This window comes from Rattus norvegicus, chromosome 20, assembly GCF_021556685.1.
Source record: "Rattus norvegicus strain SHRSP/BbbUtx chromosome 20, alternate assembly SHRSP_T2T, whole genome shotgun sequence".
Classification (NCBI taxonomy): domain Eukaryota; kingdom Metazoa; phylum Chordata; class Mammalia; order Rodentia; family Muridae; genus Rattus; species Rattus norvegicus.
The window spans coordinates 9,051,517-9,073,999 of record NC_141553.1 but is presented as its reverse complement, the minus strand read 5'-3'; the positions used below and the strand labels follow the sequence as shown (position 1 = coordinate 9,073,999).

Here is a 22,483-nt window from a genome sequence, read left to right as displayed (position 1 = left end):
AAAGCAACACACGGGGTCAGTAAACCAAGACCTGGCCTCAGACACAGCGTCTGAGAGCCTCCTGGGTTAACTGCCAGACTGTGCCAGCACACAGCAGAAGAAAGGCCAGACATTGTTGGTGACACCATGTTGGCTGAGACACTGACTGATTCCTGGGGACAATGAACAAGTAGGATTTGGGGCTCTCAAAGGTCCCCTTAGTTTTTAATGACACATACTCCTGTCCAGCTCCTAACTGTCCCCACCATGCAAGATGTACTTGGTATTCGTATTCATTAGAGGAAAAAGAAGGAGTTTTGGCGTTGGTGGACATAGAACAGTGGTTCTCAACCTTGGGTGGAATGACCCTTTCCCAGGGGTCACCTAAAACCATAGGGACAACACAGATAGTTACCTTATGTTTCATAACAGTAGCAAGATTACAGCTATGAAGTAGCAAGGAAAATGATTTTAGGATTAGGGGTCACCACAGCATGAGGAACTGGACTAAAGGATTACAGTGTTAGGAGGGTGGGAACCAGAAAATGGTTAATGCTTCAACATCAGGCAAGCTTAAGCCACAGAGAATTGTTTTAGCACAAGATCCAGATTTACCGGAGTCTCCTTGTACTCCAAAGACATAGGAGTGATAACTCACCCTCCATCACTGTGCCTTGGGATGTGTTCCTTGGGTTTTGTTTCTAACCCTGAACTCTGAAGACGACTGGTTTAGACGATAGCTATTCCTGTGTATGGGTGTGTATGTGTGAGAGGCACACATGTCCTTGCGTGTAGAAGTCAGACACCTCAGGTATTGGTCCTGAAGTTCCCTCGACGGTTAGTCAGTTTGAGACAGTCTTTCACTGGTCTGGAATTTTGCCAAATAGTTCAGACTGGGTGGCCAGTGAGTTCAAGACTTTACCTGTCGGGGCTGGGGATTTAGCTCAGTGGTAGAGCGCTTACCTAGGAAGCGCAAGGCCCTGGGTTCGGTCCCCAGCTCCGAAAAAAAGAAAAGGAAAAAAAAAAAAAGACTTTACCTGTCACTGCCATACTCATGCTGGAATTACAAGTGCGGGCCACACCTAGTACCTGATGTGGGCCCTGGGAACCAAGCTCAGGTCCTCACATGTGAGGCAAGTCCTTTGCCTCCCAAGCCTCCCCAGCCCCATAGCAGCTATTTCTGAATTCCTCTCTCATTTGCTCGAATCTTCTCAGCTATCTGAACTTTACAACATAAGAACTGAGACAGAGCTCAGCTATAACCTGCGTTTGCTAGAAAGACTGAGGCCTGAGGCTCCTGAGATGATCTTCTCAGCTCCTGGGTCTGTGAGGGGAAGAAAGGCTTTAGGGGGAACTCAGGTGTCTTATGGCGTGATGGAGGCCCTGGGAATTATGTGTGCACTGTCCTGTTGAAGACACATGGTCCATGGGAGAATCCCTGATCTCTGCCTCTTACCTGGTGGTCTCCTGGAGAAGGCAGCTCATCGGCAAGGACACAGCAACCATCATATGACCGATGTGTGACAGAAAACCTATTCAGAACAATGCCTCTCTTCCCAAGTCCTCCCAGACATTTAGGACAGTTTCAGCAGAACCGAAAGTTGTAAGGAAAGCCATTACACCTTGCAAGAAAGAGACCAAGAATGTGCTGTGCAGACACCCTCTCTGTGTCTGTGTCACACAGAAGCTTCTGCCTAGGCCTGTGCACACAAGCCTGCACACATGCACACCCACCAGTCTTGCACAGACACGAATGTGCAGACAGAAGCAGGACGTTGCTCCCCCTGTGCGAGCCTCCACAGTCACACAGCTGTGGCTGCCGAGAGGGGAAAGCACTCAGCCCGAGACTGTGTGCTGAGCCCAGAAAGTGATTTTTGTAGCAGAGAGCTCTAAGTGAGACAGACAGAGTCAGAGAATAAGAGAGAGAGAGAGATAATTATCTAAATTATGTTCGTGCTATTATCGAAGACGAATATAGTTAAAATGTAATTAAATATGACGGGCTAGCAGGATGTAAGCCAAGCTTTGGAATGCTAATCATCAATTACCACATCCCCTTAGGGGAATCAAGGGTGCTCCGAGGCAGAGTGGGAGTGGGGAGCTGGGGTGGGCAGCTGAGTGAGATGTACATAGTGAAAACAGACCCCTCCCCATTCCACCACCCCCGCTCATTCAAACACTCCACGAATGTCCCTGGACACTCCCTTTCTGTAACTGCCACAGGCGTTAGAAGCTTTCAGCGCAGTTGGCAGGATGAGCTGGCAGGAGGGTCCTGACCTTTCCTTTGAGAGGAAGCTCCTCTAAAGGGGGAGATTATGATCTGAGCAGAGAAGGTAAAACCCAAGGCCAGATTACATTATGGTATCAAACGTGTGTGTGTGTGTCTGCCAGGCAGAAGGCATCGGGTACCCGGCCAAGGCTAGGACTCCCTGGAAGAGGAAGAATGTCATGAAGAGGACCACAGCGCCACAGATGCCCCTTGTTCTGGGCACCTGTTCTCTGCCCTGAGCAAGGCTCCCTCCTGGAGCCCTACACCCTGTCCACACATTGAAATCACGTGGAGAGGGGAAAAGACCCCCTCCAACACACACAGACACACACAGACACACAGACACAGACACACAGACACACAGACACACACACACACACACACACACACACACACACACACACACGGCCCACATACCTGGGATTCTTTCTTTAGTTGGCCTGGCTTTGCAGAATTGGCTCTCCATATTTAATCAGGATAGCAAACAGCTGACTTGGCAGGACTTGGCTTCAGAGCAGGCCTCGGGCCAGTCACGTGTCTTTACCAGTCTCATTCATGTATCTTAAGACCAGAAGAGAAAGCAGGGGATGGGGAGAACACATGTGCATGGACTCACCTGTGCACACTCGCACTCACACATACATGCACATTCTCATACACGTACACTCTCATGCACACATACATGTACACTCACACATGTGCACTCACACACATCCACACTCATACATGCACACTTGTGTGCGCGCGCACACACACATACACACACACACACACACACACACACACACACACACGAACTCTTTGATAGAGTGTGCTGAGATGTGTTAAGTCCTGGTACTTGCTGTCTGATGCTTCTATCTGAGCCTACTGAGGTGACCGTGACAGGAGAGAGAAGTTCCCACACTCCACAGTGAAGGGCATCAGGAGCCAGAGCCCAGGTCCATGCTGCTCTCAGTTGCCGAGCTGCTGGGGCTCCCGGATTTCAAGAGAAACCCAAAACTGCGTGTTCGTGCGATGCCTTCTGATTTGTGAGTGAATGCTCTCTCAACTCCTAAAGCACTCAAAGTGAGTGCAGTAGCTCCCTCGCCTTCTCCGGTGGGCAGTGTGGGTCCCAGCGGGCACAGTTTCCTGCTGTCTTGGGTTTGCAGTGGAATTACAGATTCGTCCCAGTCGTCCTAAGCCTGCTGGGTACAAGGCCCCTAACAAACAGTGGTGGAGCACAAGCAGGGAAGACAGGTGGGGGCCACGGTGGCTCGGTAGTCTGGACAGTGACAAAGCTGGTACATCTGGTCAAGTGTCAAACAAAACAAGCACTTGTGGTTAGACCCGGGCCTGCCCTTGAGGCCTAGTGTTATCTGGCGTGAGACCTGCCAGGCCTGGAGCTCCCCAGATTGAGAGACGTGGGCTTGCTGTCGCTGAGGAGGACACACTTGCAAGCATTGCCCCTGGAGAGCCAGCAGGCACAGTCAGTGAAGGGCACCCAGTGTGTGGACGCGCTCTCTCCCTCGCTGAGCTGGTGCATAGATATGATTAGAGAGATGGATGTGGTCCTTGGCCCATCACACAGCCAGACAGTAAGAGCCTCGTGTGTAGAGGGCTGTCAGGCAGCTTGTGGGGTCAGCACAAGGGGCACACTCATAAGGAACTGTCACAGGCACCTCCCCATGAGTCCCCACGCTCACTCTCAGCCTTCATACTCATCACATCTCGGTGACATGGGACTTGGAGAGGGCACCGCTCTCACTGCTGAAGCTGTTGACGGGACAGACCGCCTTTATTACTTCCTCGCTTTGAAGAGTCTCATGTCTGCCTTCCGGCCCTGCTCTCCATGGCCAGCACTTCCTGGTCTCACTGCTACCTGAGCTGCCCCTCTCAGTTCTGCTTATTTTGTTTTGTTTTGAAAATTTTCAGTCAAATTTATACATGTCCACAATGACCACATTCAGTTAGAACCCCAGGAATAACAGTCCCTCCCTTACTCACCCTCCTAACCCCAGGTTCTCCCAAAGGCTGTGTTTTCCTTTTCCTGTTCCTATTTTGAAAAGATGATGTATTTAAAGAGAGAGTGCATTTTAAAATGGCTTCAAAATAAAAGACCTTGTCTCCCTCTCGCCCACGTCTTCGAGAGACTTAGAAATAAATATGTACCCTCCCGGTTCTCTGGGTCCTTCTTCTAGCTGCAGGGTCGTCCCCTGTGGGGAACAAGGATGTGCTTCCCTCAGCTTTCAGAGTGGCAGCCCAGCCTCCACCCAAGCAGGGCAGAGCCCCTAGCTTGAGGTCCAACATTAACTAGCTGGGCCTGTACCAGGTCATACTTCTCCTCCCTCTAGGAGCTCACCAAACGCCTCTGACTCCACTTTTTCCAGTGTCACCTGTGTGGTGACAATCATGTGAACACGTGCCTTCCTTCTGACCCTTACTTTTGGTCTGTACTTTCACATTTCTAACTACTGATACAGACTAAAGACACGGTTCAGAAGTTAAGAGCACCGGCTTCTTGTACAGAGAACCCAGGTTCTGTTTCCATCAGCCCCGTGGTGGCTCAGACCATCTGAACTCCATTACCAGTGGGTCCATTACCAGTAGTTTTGGCTACTGCAGGCACCAGGTGCACTTGTGCACAGTCCATGTAACAAAAATCTCATATGCAAAAATATTAACTATGTTTTAAAATGTCCTGATATAATGTTGTTATTTCTTAATTCTATTGTCAAGATTATCAACTGTCTTCCTGCTTTGGAACGTGCAGATTTACTCTGTTTCCCTTCCTCCCTCCACTGCCTGCTTAGGCCATGGCCTCACTGTGTCTGAAGCCTGAGTTCATGGGCCCATTACTGGTGACCTCCTCTCCTCTCCTTTCCCAGAGGAGCAGAAGTTACCTACTTTTTTATGTCCACTGTCCACTAATTTTCAAGGAACGTCCCCGGTTCACCTCCTACCTTCTGTAGAATAGTAGGGATTTGTCTTAATCGGTGTCCAGGGAACCTTCCCGTTGTAGTCCCGACACACAGCGCCCTTGGGGATCTCCTACCCATCACCGTCTCCCCTCCCTCTGCCATTGGCATGATCTGTGTTCTGGATTCCGTAACTGCACTGTCGGAGCCAAGTCCTTTAGTGGAGCTCCTTCCCTAACGCCATATTAATGCCTGGGAGGTACCCTGTGTAAGATGTCCGTGCAAGTCACTTAATGCAAGTGGTGTTGTTCCGTGTCATACCTGCCTGGCAGTTTGGCTGGGAACTGGCTTCTCAGTCAGCATGGGAAGGAAGCGCCCTCCATCTTGTGACTCAGGATGTCTGATGGCGTCTCCAGCTGACCTGCTCTCACCCTCTCCTTTTGAAGATTCAGAACCTCGATGTTCCTTACTTACCCTGTGCCTACAGGGGACTTCCTTGTGCCCGGGGAGGACCCTCCCTGTCTTCCGCACCCCTAGCTGGTGTCTCTTGGTCTCTCACAGGAGCAAAGGCCTGGACTGTGGCTTTCCCGTTCTGCTCTCCTCTGCTCTTTGCCTCTCTTATCTCAGGAGATTGGCTCTGCTTAAGTCATCTAACCTTTTTGTTTGTTTATTCCAACTGATGTTTTTAATCTACACAAGTATTTTCTTGTTTTCAAATAGCTCTCTCCGTATCATTTTATTATTTCAGGGGAGCCGCGTTTTCTGTAGCTTCTCTGAGGATAACTGTGTTGCTGTATGGATTAAGTTTCGTCTATGCCCTCTAAGTCGTTTCTTCTCTGTTTCCGGTCTTCTGTTCAGTCTTCTCCTCCTGACGCTGGTCGGGTTGTCCCCCTTCACACGACTTCCATTGAGAAGGCTAGCTGGAAGTGCTCTGTCTGCAGATGGTTTCATGGACATGTTCACAGTTGACATGCAGGGCCTACTGTGTCACTGGGAGACCCCTGCTACTCAGCCAAGACAGCACATCACTGCCTCCTGATGGCTTTTCACTGGGATGCTTTCTGACCTGGCCATGACCCTCCATTACATACAGGGTGGGAGCTCAGCTGCCTCTGCAGGAAGATTCTGGTCATCCTCATCATCTACACAGCACCCCCTTAGGTCCTCACACTGCTGCATTTTGCCAGTGGCTCGCTTCTAACCGGAATCAACTGGTATATGTCATAACCAAAGACCACAAGGGAGGAGGGAGGGGGGGACCACGATCTGTTGAGCATTCTCAGGGCCAGTTTCCACCAAGCAATGTTTATAGAGGGAGGGAGGGAAGGACAGGGAAGGAGAGATTAGGAAGCGATGCCAGGTCTTCTGTCGGTGTCCCCTAACTGCAGAAGCCTGACAGCAGAGGAGGTGACGGGGACTCAGGGTGTCGCCATTGGGACATTTACTCCCAGCCTCTGGCCACAAGGGATCCACATCTGGTTTGTCTATTGTTCCCCAGAGGCCAGACCCCAGTTCAGAGGGAACTGCATCTTCTGCAAAGGTGGAAGTCCCCTCTCCACTATGGAGAAAGGAGGGCGAGGAGTTTGGAGACTACACCCGTCCTTTCACCTGCTGTTGGTCGATCTTTATTGGTCCAGTCCTCTGCACTCAGCTTTCTCAACCAACCAGTGACCGAGGGCCTGTGCCTGCCTCAGGTTCTGCAGTATAAAGCCTCCTGCTTCCTCAGGATGCTAATCCAGAGGACAGTCACATACGCTCAGCCTTTGAGTGTGTGTGTGTGTGTGTGTGTGTGTGTGTGTGTGTGTGTGCGCGCGCACATGTGTGTGTAGTATGTGTGTGCACACACGTGTGTGTGCAGTGTGCCTGTGTGTGTACACATGTGTGTATGCAGTGTGTGTGTGCAGTGTGCCTGTGTGTGTGTATGCGTGTGTGTGCATGCTCGCGTGTGTATGTGTGTGCGCAGTGCACGCGCGCGTGCGTGTGTGTGTGTGTGTAATATGAGTGTGTGTAGTTACCATTTTTTACTGGCCTTTTAGTGGAAGGCACAAAGATCAAGCCATTAGTTCTCTATGCTGTGTTCAACTGCCAGTCTGGCCATAGCAAATACTTGTAAAGTGTGTCCACAGGGTCCCGCAGGTCTGCTGTGGAAATCACTGCCTTTGATCCTGGTTATACCAGAGCAAAGATGACTGGGTACCCTTGGCGTAGGATGCGCAAGAGGCAGCTAGAGTAGACAGCCTCTCCTGTCTCCACAGCCTGTGACACTCTCCTGTCCTCTCCTCAAAGACTCTGCTGTAGTCCAGGAGAGCAGTACCCTCGGCAGAGCTCCCATATCCCTAGAGCCTCACATTTGCAGCTGAGTTAAGCCCGCCTCCCAGCCCTCTCTCCAATGAGCACAGGTGCTGTTTCGAACCCATTCTCTGCTTCAAAGGCTGTTAACACACAGAGTAACACGTGACGTAACACCAGCTCCTGCTCTCACTGTCCAGTGACGGTGGCTAACACTTCTCACGCGTTCCCACATACGACGTGAAATCCTGCAGTTGACATCGACACTGCCTTTTCTCCTGTCCCCTTTGCCCTCTCCTGAAACGGCCACTGGCCCAAATTCAGCATGTGCCATTTCCAGAGTACTAACAAATTTTTCAGAAACGCACATTTTCCCGGGCCATGCGTGGTTGGCTTGCCGCGGTGAAGGCTGAGGTCTGAGTTCTGAGTCGCTTGCACAGCAGAGACAGACAAGAAGCCGAGAGGAAGTTCCACAGAGCAAAAGTACCCATCACAGGCAGATGTGCGCTCTCGGCAGGCGTTGCTGGACATTTGTGTAGCTCTGCACATGGCTGACCTTAACAGAAGGAGGCTTCCTCATGAGTTAGGGTGAATACAGCTTGGGGGATGTGAGGAGAATAGGTTTGACTTCTTTACTTCCGTGGGGCTTTAGAGCAAACCCTGGCACCGTTTACCAGATGGAGCAGCTAATTCTGCACGGTTGATGCCATGACAATGAAGCGAAGGACTCCTGTGTTGGTGCCTGTCGGTTTGAAGTGGTATTTCTCTGGTCTCGTCATATCCTGTATCAGGACTGTCAGTTCATAAGCCTCAAGGCACTGCTAGTCTGTGTGTATCACCCTGTTTACTCTTTAATGTCACAGTGCGTGCTGCTGGGCTGGGTCTGCCTTTTTAGGGCCCCTTCCAGCCTTGGATCTGGCTCCTGATAATGCTGGCCTTGGGGGGAGCCAGGAGCCAAGAGTCTCTTTACTGTAGGTGGAATAGGGCTGGGCACAGCTCAGTGGGGGAGCGACTGCTTCTGTCCACAGGTCATCCTAGCTCTGCGAGTGTTAAACAAAGAAGACGCTGGCAACAGCCAAGGCTGCTGTGCTCTGGCCTCCAGCCATGCTCCTGGGAGTTTCTGGTCGTGTGCACACAATATGTGTAAACGCTGTGCTACAGTGTCCCAGCGCACATAGTAAATGAGACTTTCCTGTGGGAAAATGACTTTCCTATAGCCACCTTGTGGTCCACTGTGTGTGTGTGTGTGTGTGTGTGTGTGTGTGTGTGTGTGCGCGCACACACACACACGCCTCACAGCTCAGACCTCTGTGATAGCCAGCTCTGTCAGTAGCATGTGGAGCCCCATAAGACCCAGGAGGTACCTAATACTCCAACCGCAAAGGCTCTTGAATATTTGTCATTGCGCCCTTCGGTGAACACAGACAGACTAACTGCGATTAGGTTGGTTCTGTTGTTGACGGTAATAAATCACCAGAGTTTCCTTATCCTGGCCTGCCTCAGCTCTCCAAGGGTTCACAGCACGGCCTTATCCCCACGGGCTTCTGTGAGGGGCCAGGTGACCGAGGGGCTGTGACCCACACTTGCACTCCTATTGATGGGCTCTCGCTGGCCTCCGTCTTAGATCCCAGCCTTGATATCCGTGATGGTCTGTAATCCTCACTCCTCAGCAGGGGCTTTAGAGAGACGGTCTTAATCTCTTGCTTTCTGACTTGTTTAATCAGCTCCGTGGCAACATCATCGCTCGCCCCTGTAAGCTTCCTGTGTGTCGTCTTTTAGCCTTGTTTTGAGTTTTGTGGGTGGGCCTGGGAACCTCATCAAAATGTATAGCTGTTCATTGAAAACATTCCTTGTGTCTCACACGTCTCGAGTGGGTTTTGGAGCAGCAGTTTGTGAGCCGGGACCACGGTGCAGTTTGCATTCTTCTCAATTAGTTCGTAGGACAGTTAATCTCCCCGTGAAGTTATAAATGCCACACGGGCCACACTGTCTGTGCACGGATCCCTGAGCACCCGGCAGGTGCACGCTCAAGAATGCGCTCATGAATACATTTAGGGTCTCAGAAGCCTGGCTGCCTCCGAGTGGGTGCTGAGAGGAGCAACCCTGGGGACCCTGGGCCCCAGACTTGATCTCTCACAGACCAGGCACAGGGAAGCCCTGTCCTGCCCGCTTACATCTTTCTTTAGCCCTTAGTAGAAGCTAACACAGAAATGCCTTAGATCACTGTCATTATTCCCACTTTGTAGATGAGAAGACAGGCTGAGCCATTTACTAAATTCAAACTGAGGCTGAGTGTTGTCATGCACACCTTTAATCCCAGCATCTGGGAGGCAGAGGCAGAGAGACCTCTGAGTCTGAGGCCAGCCTGATCTAAATAACAAGTTACAGGAGAGCCAGGACTACACAGAGAGACGCTGTTTCAAAAAACAAAAAGGTTTCAAAGTAAGATTCAAAACTAGGTGCCCTGGCTCCGGGACCCAAACTGAGTCTATGCTGCCTGAACTGCAGGAGACTAGAATTAGACCTGCTGTGGCCAGCAAGCCTCTGTACTGTTGACACCACCGGTGACGACAGTGGGACACTCTTGGGTCTTCCTGCCTCTTGGCCTCTGATAGCTCCTCACAGCACAATACCCAGCGTGACAGAGTTGGCACAAAGTACTCTTGAAATCATTCCAGCCAAAGTGTGTGTGTGTGTGTGTGTGTGTGTGTGTGTGTGTGTGTGTGTGTCTTTTTGTGTGTCTGTGTGTGTGTCTCTGTGTGTGTCTCTGTGTGTCTGTCTGTCTGTCCGTGTGTCTGTCTGTCTGTCTCTGTGTGTGTCTGTCTGTCCGTGTGTGTGTCTGTGTGTGTGTCTGTGTGTGTATCTGTGTGTATGTGTGTCTGTGTGTGTGTTTATCTGTGTGTGTGTCTGTGTGTCTGTGTCTGTGTGTCTGTGTATGTGTCAGTGTTCATGTGTTGCTTACACCTATGTGCATGTAGAAATCAAAGGGCAGTTTATAGGAGTCCTTTCTCCCTTCCTGAGTTGCACACTTAGCAGCAAGCCCCATCACCCACTGAACCATCTCACTGGCCCAGTAGAGCAATAGAGAATCTTTTTTCAAGGTGGGGTTTCTCTGTGCAGCCCTGACTGTCCTAGAACTTACTTCTGTAGACCAGGCTGGCCTCAAACTGACAGGAACCTGCTTATCTCTGCCTCCCAAGTGCTGAGATTATTTTCTGGACCATTGCTTCTGTTCAGATCCTTCATCCAGGCCTAGATGATGCAGCACTATTCCTAGGGAGAAATGTCTCCTCACCCAACACAGGGAACCAATGGCAAACCAAAGTAAAGACACCACCAAAGCCAACTTGTTGAAGCATTGAGTTTTAGTGGGGTTACTACACAAGAGAAATGACTCAATGACAGCTGCTTCACAAAGCTGGGGACCTGAAGCTCACCACACAGCCGGTGGGCAGCTCAACAGGTTGCAGAGTGTCCTTTCCAGACAGCTCAGCTGGTCTGAGCCTCTTCCAGGTTGCTCAGTCTTCTAGTCAGGACGTGTCTCTGATCAGTCCTTTCTGATTTTATACACTCAGGGAGGGTGGAATCTTTTGAATCTGGTCAGTTTCAGGGACTTCCTGAACCCTTTGAGTTGGTCACTTCCTGAGCTTAAAGAGCTTTCCTGAGGATGGACTGTCTCACTTTCCATAGAACTTAGAGCTTCTCTTCAAGATGAAGGTTTAATCTTGGAAAGAATCGCTACCCATCAGCTGGATTCTGGTTAGGGACTGCACCCTGGAGCCATCTTGTTCCTTCCTGAGATGTGCTACTCAGGAAGTGTGTCGAGATGGCGATGAAGCAGCTATGTCTGAAGCCTATAGGAATGGCCGTAGCCTTGGATGGGCTGGCGCCATGGTGCTGGGGTTTTGCTTCTGTGAGATCTTACTCCAAGCAATGTCCTCTGAGGTCACACAGCAGTTTTAAACAAGGCTCAGGTGACATTCCAAAGCCTCCGTTTCCTCACGGGATTCATTTTGACAAAGTTAGGGAACACTCTGGAAGCTGGTGGGGTGGGGTGCTCATCTCTGAGTGCCCTGAGTGGGCTTCCTTCCCACTTTGCTCTCTGGATCGGTGTCTGGTTCTGGTGGCAATGAGATCATATATTCCACTCTCAGGCTGTGTTAGTGGAAATGAACTCTAATGTGATTAGATCCTAATGCCATGTAATAGAGGCTTGGTATTAAATTGAGACCTTCTGATCTTATTATTCCACAAACTCCGGCTCCCTCCTGCTCAGCTGCTGCTCTGCTCAGAGCCCCAGGCCAGCAAAAGCCTGGAATGAAGAGAAGAGAGCCCCTGTCGCCAAGGACATGTCACAGGCCTTCCCTCAGGAGCTCTGGCAGAGGTGCAGGCCTGACACAGGCCTGCCTACAAGCTTGGAGCCCTGTCTCTGTGGAGCCTGGCGGTCTCTCATGTGGTCCCTACCTTAAATCCGAAGTCTCTGGAACAGTGAGGGGCAGGGGTAGAAACGTCCCCTGTGCTCTACCTCCTTCCCACCCTGTCCTCCCACTCAAACCCAGCGAAGGCTACAGCTGTGTCCCCATTCCTGGCAGCTGGAATGTGTACCCTAACCTCCGTTAGGGCTGAGGTCGGGTTCTGATGTCTTGCATAGCCCCGAGATGCTACCTAGGTTCAGAGCCACACTTGTGGGACCCCACAGCCATGCAGTCTTCTCCTCCCTGTATGCAGTGTCCCAACCAGCAGACACCCTGAGAGCTGAGGGTCTAGGAAAGGAAGAACCTACACAAACATACACACACGTACACACGCAGGCACACGCACACGGGGAAGCAGTGCAGAGGGGCGAGCGTGGGGGAAGGGCAGGTGAGTTGTCTATGTGTGAGTAATAGTGTTTTTACAGAGAGAGTAATTTTTCTTACTCTGTTTTCAAAAACCTGCTTCCAGAGGCCGAGCCTTTGTGCACAGGATGGTAATGACTTTTTAATGACCTTAAGAGGCCTGGTGTCCAGGCAGCAGTGAGTCGGGCTCCGTGGGAGGTGCTTAGTCAGAGGAAGATGGAGCACCTGAAGCCAAGTGGGGAAAACAAACTGCAGTGCATATATTTCCTTTGCTAGCATTACTCGGTAATTAGACAATTACAGGAAACAGCTTCACGGCAGCTGCCATCCTCCAGGAGGAGGAACGGCAGCAGCCGTGAGCGAGCGCCTCACAGGGACCGTACAAGATGGGACTGGAGCTTGTGGTCCCAGTGCATGCCCATGGGCCAGGGAGGGCCAGGCCAGGAGCAGGGCTCCCCTTCATGCATGGTGGCTTCTAGGTGAGCTAACTCGGCCCAGACAGAGGAGGAGGAATTGTCTTTAAACTGTCCATCTGGTCACAGCTGGGACAGTGGGGACAGCAATGTACTTGCTGTGCAAACTTGAGGAGCCCAGCTTGGGTCCCAGCACCCATTTAAAAACCAGGTCTGGAGTTTGTACCCGAACTCCACTGCTGTTGTGGGAGGTGCAGAGACGCAGGTGGGTTTGCAGAGCTCGCTAGCTCGTCTAGCTGAAGGAAGGCAGGTCGCTTCCTGTGCACGTGCGTACTATACACACACACACACACACACACACACACACACTCAGGAGGAGAGGGAAGAGAAAGCAAAACACTGGGATTGGAGGCCACCAGAGTTGGGCCTGTCCTGAAGGGAAGCCTGTGGCCCTGTGTCTACAAACAGCGAAGGTTGCAGGCTTGTCGTGCACTTGCCTGCTCGGGGCCACTCCACCATGGAAGTGACCCCTGCAGCTCCAAGCTGAGTATAGAACCTGCCTCACCCTGTTCCAACCAGCCATCCCCCAGTCCTGTTTCAAACTCTCCTAGCAGCTTCCAGAGCAGTCGCCCTACCCCTGACTCAGGTTTGCTGGATTACCTGCCGATGCCACCATCAGCCCAGTGAGACTGGCCCGCCCAGCCCTGCCCACCCTTAGACAAGGACGTCTCTTTCACTCCCACCACCCTCGATTGCGTACACTCAGCCACACTCTTGTCAGCAGGCAAACATGGCCCACAGTCTTGCTTTGTCTCCTGCTGGCTGCGTACCCTGTGTCACAGTGACAGTGACAGTGACAGTGCCTGCTCTGGCAAGATGGTGGATGCCCAAATGGGACACTGCGTTGTCCTTCAGTGACATCGTCGGGGAAGCCCTGCCCATCTCCAACCCCAGTCCCCTGCAGATTGGGTCTCCCGGCACAGGAGCAGCCATCAGCAGAGCCAACTGCCCCAGCTAACCAGGCAAATTGTTGTTTCCTCTCAGGTCCTGGCAATCAGTCACTTTTGAAAGACAGCCTGCGTCCTTCATCCGAATCGTCGGAACGCACAACACCGCGAACGAGGTAAGGGCTCTCTCCTGAGGAGCGGCATTTCCTGGTAACCAGGTAACCACCGCATCCCAGGCGGGCTGGTGGCCCTGACTGCTAATGGCACTTTGTTGCCACAGCTCTGTCTAGAGGAGGGCCCATGCTTACCCAGAGTGGACATCAGATCCCTGTCTGTCCACTCACAGTGGAAGCCAACAGCTGCTGCTTGGCTCTTGTGCCAGCCTGGGCAGAGTCCGTGTAAGAGAAAGCAGAAAGCAGGTGACCCTTCCTTCCCAGAGTCCTCAGCCCTCAGCCCTCCGGATAGCTGCAGTGCTCTGCACAGCATGGGGTGACTGAGCTGTTGTCCCTGTGAGCAAGCGCTCTCTCTCTCTCTCTCTCTCTCTCTCTCTCTCTCTCTCATTCTCTCTCTCGCTCTCTCTCTCACTCTCTCATTCTCTCTGTCTCTCGTTCTCTCTCGCTTGTGTCGTAGATGATACCACAGAAGGGGAGCCTGTGAGCACTTGTTGGTTTCCTGCCCTTTGCTCTCTGAGGGTGGCGACTCCTGTGAATCTGAGTGCAGGTCTAGGATTGGGTTCTGGAGAACTCAGGGGCTGCCCTGGCCAGAGTGACCCCACATGTGAAGGAAAAACGTGTTAGCTAGGGAATGAAAGGACAAGATGGGCGGGAGGAATGCTGGGAGGGAGCTTCTCCTGCTTCCGGGAGGGAGGAATCTCCATCATTTCACCTGACCCCACTGGAGCTGGCTCCGCTGTGACAGTTGTTTTCACAACATCCCTTTTTCCAGAAAGCACCCAGGTTGTCGAGCACTTCAGAAAACACTTTCAAATGTGGAAATCTTGATGTAATTTAGACCTGCCTTTGCCTTTTTACCTATGTAGGGCGCTAACGATCCACACCACAATGCTGTCTTACACAGAACAGCTTGTAAACAGAACCATTGTTTTCCCCTACGTCTGCAAAACTAACCTGAAAACTTCAAGAGTAAGTCCGCTGACACTTTTCCAGATGTCTGAACCTTCTGTCCTAGGCAGGTATGGGGGCCAACTGGAAAACATCTTAAATCATACAATATATGATGAACAGGGCCTCAAGGTAGAATCCTTAAACTGTCATCCTCAAAGCTACTGAAGGCACACGAAGCCCGCGTCTCCCTGGAGACGTGAGGATGTAGCCCACTCCCAGACAGAATGTTTCTTGCTGTGCCACCGTGTTTGGGGGCACACGCTGGGAAAAGCAGTGTCCCCTGTCAGGGCAAAGTGAAAGGAGGAGGGAGGAGGATGACTTAGAGCTGGGGAGCAGAACTCCCGGAGGCAGCACTGAGGGACAGCTGGTGTGGCCCAGGCTGATGATGGAAAGGAAGGTAGGGATGGCTGTCCAGGAAGGCGCTGTCCTGTCAGCCCAGGGGAAGCTGTAGCTTGCTGTCAGAACAGATATCTACGTCTCTTACCCCTCAGGAGGCCAGCCTTCCAGAGCCAGGGCACACACAGGCTGCCTGGGAGGGAAGACAGCTCATCAGGCTACCTTTGTGGCCTTTCTTGGCACAAATACCTGGAGTGGACTTAATGTGAGCTCTGGCTCCCTCTCCCTTCCCGTGAGGATGTGAATCACAGCACTCTAGCCCCATGGCTTCTGCTAAACCTCAAAGGCGGGGTGGGGTCAGTCATACCATGTGAGTCTGGGGGAATGTGGACAAGGAGTTCCTGCAGTGGCCTCTGTTTAGACCAGGACTTGTCTCCCTTCAGCTGAGTTCTTGTAGCCCAGGTTGTTCTGATGCCACTGTTGTCAGGTGCGCAGGAGGACCTGGGTCTTGTTGTTGTTTTATTGGCCATCAAATACACAGTGTTCATAAGAGAAAGGAGACCTCGAGTGCCTGCTGCTTCTCCAGGGAAGTCCTCAGAGAAGGCGGGCAGTGTGGGGCGTGAGGAGCCCACCTGGGGACAGGTGTCCTAGTCAGTATGTATGTGGCTGAGACACTACTTATAGGGACTCCTCTGCAGTCTGTATAGCCTGGATCCATGAGTAAAGTTCTCAACCTCTGTGGTAGATTCTGCCTTAACCTCTAAACATCCAGCTGGCTTAGAATGACAGAGGGTGGATATGGTGTCAGGAGGATTCCGTGTCCACAACTGGACTGTGTCTAGCCTGGCTGTCTTGAGTCCAGAGGCTCAGTGTCTGTCTGCTGTGGTAATTTCCCCTCTACCTTAAGTCTAGGCGGCTCCCAGCAGTGGCAGCTGTCGAGGTTCCGGTCTCATAGTCACCCATTTGAGCACGCTCCCTACCAGCCTTCCGCAGTTCTCTGGGTTGTTCTGCTTCTCCTCCCTGTTGGCCCAGCCCCCTATCTACAGAAGAACTGGCAGACAACACGGTGTGTCCTGTCCATGTTGCATGTGTGTCACAGCGTGCTGAAGGACAGACACCAGGCTCCAGGTAGTAGGAGCCCCTTGACGTACACTAGAGACCGAGACCACACGTGACAAACCTGCTGAGCAAAGGCAGGAGGACAGCCGCTGTCTCCAAAGCTCCTGGGGTAAGGTGACTTGAATCAGGCAGGAGTAGAGCCCCGCTCTCACCTCGGTTGTGGCAAGGCATGTGTGATTCTCATTAGCCATGATACATCAGAGCTCCCAAGACACTCTGTACCAGGACAGCTTTTCCCTGTCCCAGGAGATTCCCTAGAACACAGCTTTCAGAGGTAGCTTCTGTTCCGTGTTCCTTGATGGTGAAACTTTCCTAAGAGTTGGGGCGGGGCCAGGAAAGTATTACATCCACTCAGGCTGCTCCTTAACATCTTGACTGCTCTGTCTCCCCGAAAATCACGACTGACAGTGAAGTTCCAAAGTGGGCGCTGCTCCACCCTAGCCAGTCCCTCAGATACGCATCATCCTCCCCTGGGCTTGCTTTGTGCAACGTCATGCTGGGGGAAACTGGTGTCGAGCATGTCTTGGAACCTCAGCCTCTATACCTCTCTGCCTAGCAGAGTGTCCCTCTTGAAGAGCCCCGTACCTCGAGTAACATTTATTTCTAAGTCATGTTTCAAATGGAGGACAGGGGTACAGAGAATCCATGGTGGGTCCTGATGTGGGTGTGCATAGGGATGGCTGAAGGGTGGGTTTCCCTCCTGGGAGCATCGAGATGAGGGGCTTGCAGCAGTAGGGCAGGGTCTGCTGCCTTCCAGGCTGAGGGGCTGGTGAGCGGTTCTGGGATCCTAGTGCCACCTCGTTCCCATAGCAACATGCGGCTTTAGTGGGAAAATAAAACCAGGGAAACCGACTCTGGAGAACTAAATAACTGCCCGTCACTGGCCTGGGATAATTAATTATTCCCAGCCCTCCTCTGACGGTCCCTCAGTACAGTAGCAGGCGTGTGCAAGCAGCAGGTGGCTATGGACTCAGAGCAAATGGAGAAGATAGCCCCACCGTGCATGAGATAGCCCCAGCCTGCGGCCCCATCCCTGTGGAGACACTGGCCACACTCCTGGAGTGTACCACATGAGCTGACCCTGACACACGTCCGTGTGGTGCTGTGGACAGCGTACTAAGGCGCTGAGCCAGAGGGACAGCGGTGTGAGGGCAGCGGTGGCCTGGGGACCCAGACAGTTGGACTTGGAGAGCAGTCCTAGAGGAGGAAGCCTAGTGCCCAGTGTACTGCAGCTCCTGAGAGTAGAGACCATGGCGTGGCACACGGCAGTCATCCACAGGATGGGTGGGGATAGAGTGCTGGTGCAGGAGCCAAGGGGAGTCAGCTCTCACGGTCACTGTTGAGACGAGTAGGCGCCGGGAGGAGGGCAAGCCCTAGGTTGCGTCCCCTTGTCCTGGGAAGAGAGGGTGCCATGATGCTTGTGAGAAGACAGAGGGGAGAGGGGCAACACAGAGTGGGGTCCTGGGGTGCAGACTTCAGCAGCGTGAGGCACTGAGTGGAGGTTAGGTGCCTGGGGAAAGGTCAGAGGGGCCACACGAGAAACAGCTGGCACGTGGCAGGGAGGCGGGAAAAGACAGGCTACACTGTGCCTCACTGTGCCACCTCCCCTCCACACTCTGTGACCCTAAGTCACCTCACTGGCGCCCTCTGTAGGAGTCAGCCCTGGCTAGACCACATCTGGTAGGAGTGGGTACTCAGGCAGAAACCTGGGGCCAAGGATCCTCCCCACTCTCCTGTGGGTTTGGTTTGCTCTTAAATGACTTGAAAGTTTCCCCACAGACTAACAAGGGGCCCTTTAACCACTCCCATGTTAGGTTCTGTGTCCTCTGACCAGAGGTCTAAGAACAGCTCCCAGAAGGCAGGTCAGCGTGGTCACTGGGCCACGTGCACTCCCGCATGGCGGCTGGGCAGTGCTCACAGTCAGGACGCACCGTCGCTCCTCAGTTAGGCCTTCCCAGATGCCTGTGTCCGTGCCTCACCCGTCACCTAGGTGACTCTGAATGCCGTCTGATGGCTCACTCAGAAACGCACTCCCATTAAACTGAGGAGGAGGAAGAGGGAGAAAGATTGTAGCTCTACCTGAGGAAAGGTGATTTTTCTCGCAGACCTTTCCAAACAGCAGGGCCATAGCTCTCTGTGGAGAGGAGGAAGTAGCGCATGCTTCCCTCCCAGATGTCTCCCTGTTAAGTGGTCCCTTGTTTGAAAATAGCATTATGGTGATCTAAGTAAGAATGACCTCCACAGATTCATGTATTTGACCGCTTAGTCACTGGAAAGCTCTACAATTTGAAAAGATTGGAAGGATTAGGGGGTGTGGCCTGGTTGGAGGAAGTGTGTCACTGGAGGTGGGCTTTCGGGTCTCCGAGGTGAGCAGGAGAGGGGTCACTGGCCACCATGACCTGGCTGCCTCACAGCTAATACGGTGATGGGCACAGTCCTGGGATGGAGGGATGTCCTCAGCCTTCATCCACCTTGTGGGCAGCCAGTGAGAGGAAGCCATCTGTTTTATAAAGACATGGCACTTGGACATGCGAGTCAGAAGTGTGGGCCCGAAATGCATTTGTGCTGCTTGGCAGGGACATGGTCTGTGCAAATCACTGAGCTGCAGAAACACGTCACTGCTCAGTATTTAGTCCCTTTCCTCAATTTCTACTGCAGTTCACAGTGGGCTCTTGGGCAAATAGGTTCCCCCGCACTATCCCTCCCCTCCCGTTCCCCTCCCTCCCTCCCTCCCTCCCTCCCTCCCTCCCTCCCTCCTCCCTCCCCTCCGCCTTCCCTGTAAAACCTTGGAAAAGTAAACAGGTGGTGCTCACTGGAAGATGAGGAATCCTTAGGCACCCAGAGAGGCCAGGCCAGACCATTCCAGAAAGGCCAGGATTACAGCCCCAGAGAGGCTGGCCACAGGATAGTAAACAGCAGCCACAGGAAGGCTATGAGGAAGGCTGGTCCATCCACATACAGGACTACGTTGCACATTGGCCGCTGCTCTCGGGGGAGAGACCTGGGCCACTGAAGATGGCTCAGCGAAGGTGTCCCTTCACGAGCAGGGCAATCAGACAGGCTAACGGGATACACAGTTGCCGAAAAGTTGAAGGGAAAATGATGCGGAGACCAGGATAATGGCTTTGCATAAATCACAAGTGTGGCTCTGCCTGGGACACCTCATTCACTTTTGGTCACATCCTTTCTGAGGAGTGCTGCGGTCTGGAGAAGGTTCTGAGGAAAGAGATTGAATCACACCAGCTCCCAAGCAGAGAGCGAGCAGGATTTAGCCAGTTCACCTTGTGCAAGGCCTGCAAGGCCTGGCAGGGAGGGGAGAGGGAGGGGTAGGTCGGGACATTTCAAGGCTTTCTGTGGAGCCATACTAGCTAAGCCATTAGCTCCCTCCACAATTTCCATACAAGTTGCAGAAGCAGGAGCCTACCCTCCCTAAGGCAGGCCCAGCACGGCTGCCCTCAAGTGTAAGGGGTTACACCTCCATTTTGAGACCAGAAGCCCTCAGCTACAGCCCCTTCTAGAGTCCGTGTACAAACTGGAAGGTGTTTGGGGTCAAAGGGAATGTGCCTGCCCTGTTGTGCGGCCATGCCGGGAAGCTGCATGCCTGGGCGTTTATACGGCGTTCATAAGCATCTTGGTAGGATAGCGATGGCTGCACAGGACTTGCACTGAGCTGGGAACATCGCTGGGATGACTGAGCCAGGCACAGCGTTCACAGAGAGGAGACCAGAGCAGGTGGGAGGCAGGGGCCAGACCCTAGCCTAGATGACCTCCAGTGGTCCCCTCTGTCTCAAGGCCATGCTCATCCTGTCTGCCTGGTAGCTGTTTAGGGCCTGGCGTGTGAGCCTTCTCTGTAGTGTAGCAGTGAATGTCCCCTAAGGCTCACTCCAGGCATCTGTGCTCCTAACATGTGTATGTCAACACTTCACTCTCACAACCCTATGAGGGTTTCCAGCCATTCCAGGAGGCTACGCAGCTTCGCTCCCTGTGGCGAGTAAGTGCTCCCCAGCCCTAGACGACTGGGCTCTACCCTTGGACCAAACTGGTCAGAACGGGTGCTCAGCAGTTGCTGGACACTGAATAGAACATTGGCTCCAAGAGGACTCGAGCCTCTGTGTGCATCCATGTGGGAGGGGCAGGTAAGGGCCGCCTGGAGTCCAGAAACTTCCACAGCCTGAGGGTTACAGCAGGACTGTCCTCTCGGCAGCTCTTGTCACTGCATCTGTCCGTGTCACTGTGCCCGCCATCCACTGCTGTAGCTCCTTTTCTCTCTCTTCAGTTTGCTTTTAAAACAAATCCTTCCGCCTGACGTAAACTGCCGCTTTACCTCATGGTGTCCGAAGGTTTAAAGGTTTGTCACCAGCTTTCTCTAAACACAGCATTTGAGTTTGTCACACACGCATGTGTTTCTTCTTTTTCCAGTAGTTTGGTTTTCAGGAGTCGGCTGTGTCTGCAAGTCTCAGGCCCTGCCTCAGCCCCAGACCTCCTGCACACACACACACACACACACACACACAGACCTCCTGCACACACACACACACACACACACAGAGACCTTCTGCACACACACACACACACACACACAACTCCTGCACACACACACACCTCCTGCACACACACACACACACACACACAGACCTCCTGAACACACACACACACACCTCCTGCACACACACACACCTCCTGCACACACACACACACCTCCTGCACACACACACACACACATACCTCCTGCACACACACAGAGACCTCCTGCACACACACACCTCCTGCACACACACACCTCCTGCACACACACACACACACACACAACTCCTGCACACACACACACACCTCCTGCACACACACACACACACAGACCTCCTGAACACACACACACACACACACACCTCCTGCACACACACACACACCTCCTGCACACACACACACACCTCCTGCACACACACAGAGACCTCCTGCACACACACACCTCCTGCACACACACACACACACACAACTCCTGCACACACACACACACCTCCTGCACACACACACACACACAGACCTCCTGAACACACACACACACACCTCCTGCACACACACACACACACACATCCTGCACACACACACACACACCTCCTGCACACACACACCTCCTGCACACACACACACACACCTCCTGCACACACACACACACCTCCTGCACACACACACACACACCTCCTGAACACACACACACACACACACCTCCTGCACACACACACACACCTCCTGCACACACACACACACACACAGAGACCTTCTGCACACACACACCTCCTGCACACACACACACACACCCCTCCTGAACACACACTCTCGACCTTTAGTTCCCAAAGCTAAGCAACAGCACAGCCTTCCCTCCCCTCCTCTTTATGGCCACTGTCCTTCCTGACCTCAGGCCTCAGACACCTCAGTCCATCCACAGAAGCTGACCTGTCCCACTCCCTGCTGAAGCCCCTGACTGCTGAGGACGGGATTCCCATCCTCCAGAGAGCTCGGGATAGGCACCCAGAAAGTGCAGCCCCCACGCCCCTTCACAGCTCCAGCTGAGCCTGTCCCTCCCACCCACACTGTGTGTTTGCTGTGGGCTGGGGGGCACTGTTTCCCATGGGTGCTGGGCCCCGCTGGCCCCGCACTGCATTGAGCTCCCTTAGCAGAAGGCAGGCTTTGTGTGGAGGGGCAGCATTCGCTCACCCAGGGACTAATGCTTCAGGCTGGCCCAGACCAGGTCCCCGGCACAGATGCTAGTAGAGCCCTCTTGTCCCTGCAGGGCCTTGTTGGGGGTGGGCAGAGGATAAGTATGGGGTGATGGCCTGCGGCTATCCCCTGCCCTCCCTTTCCAGGCAAGGCACCGTCAGGCCTCCTTTCTTCACCTGGTCTGTTCTATTCCTTTGTTGAGCTGGACTTCCACACGCCCGTGGGTGTGTTTAGGTCGTGGACCCAGCGGCACTGCACTCCTTACCCAACTCCCGTGTGCAAGAGTTAACCAGGGGGCTGGGGCTGGCTCAGCGGGCCAGGGTTTTCACCGCTTTCACAGAAGACACAAGTTAGGTTTCTCGCAGCCATTTTATGAACAAAGTGCTACATGGGCATGTGCATGCACACACACGCGTGCACATACACACACTCACACATACACCCATACACACACACACTCATACACACATACACACACTCATAACACACATACACTCATACACACACATACACACACACTCACACACATACACTCATACACACATACACACACCCTCACA

General features: G+C 52.8%; 1 protein-coding gene across 4 annotated transcripts in view; it reads left to right on the top strand.

The window, feature by feature from the left end:
- Btbd9 (BTB domain containing 9) overlaps positions 1-22,483 on the top strand; it is a 357,021-nt gene that overhangs the window by 331,241 nt on the left and 3,297 nt on the right. For all 4 annotated transcript variants that reach the window (NM_001434573.1, NM_001013073.2, NM_001434574.1 and 1 more), the window contains 1 exon segment: positions 13,727-13,805. In NM_001434573.1, coding sequence (NP_001421502.1) covers positions 13,727-13,805 — 79 coding nt within the window.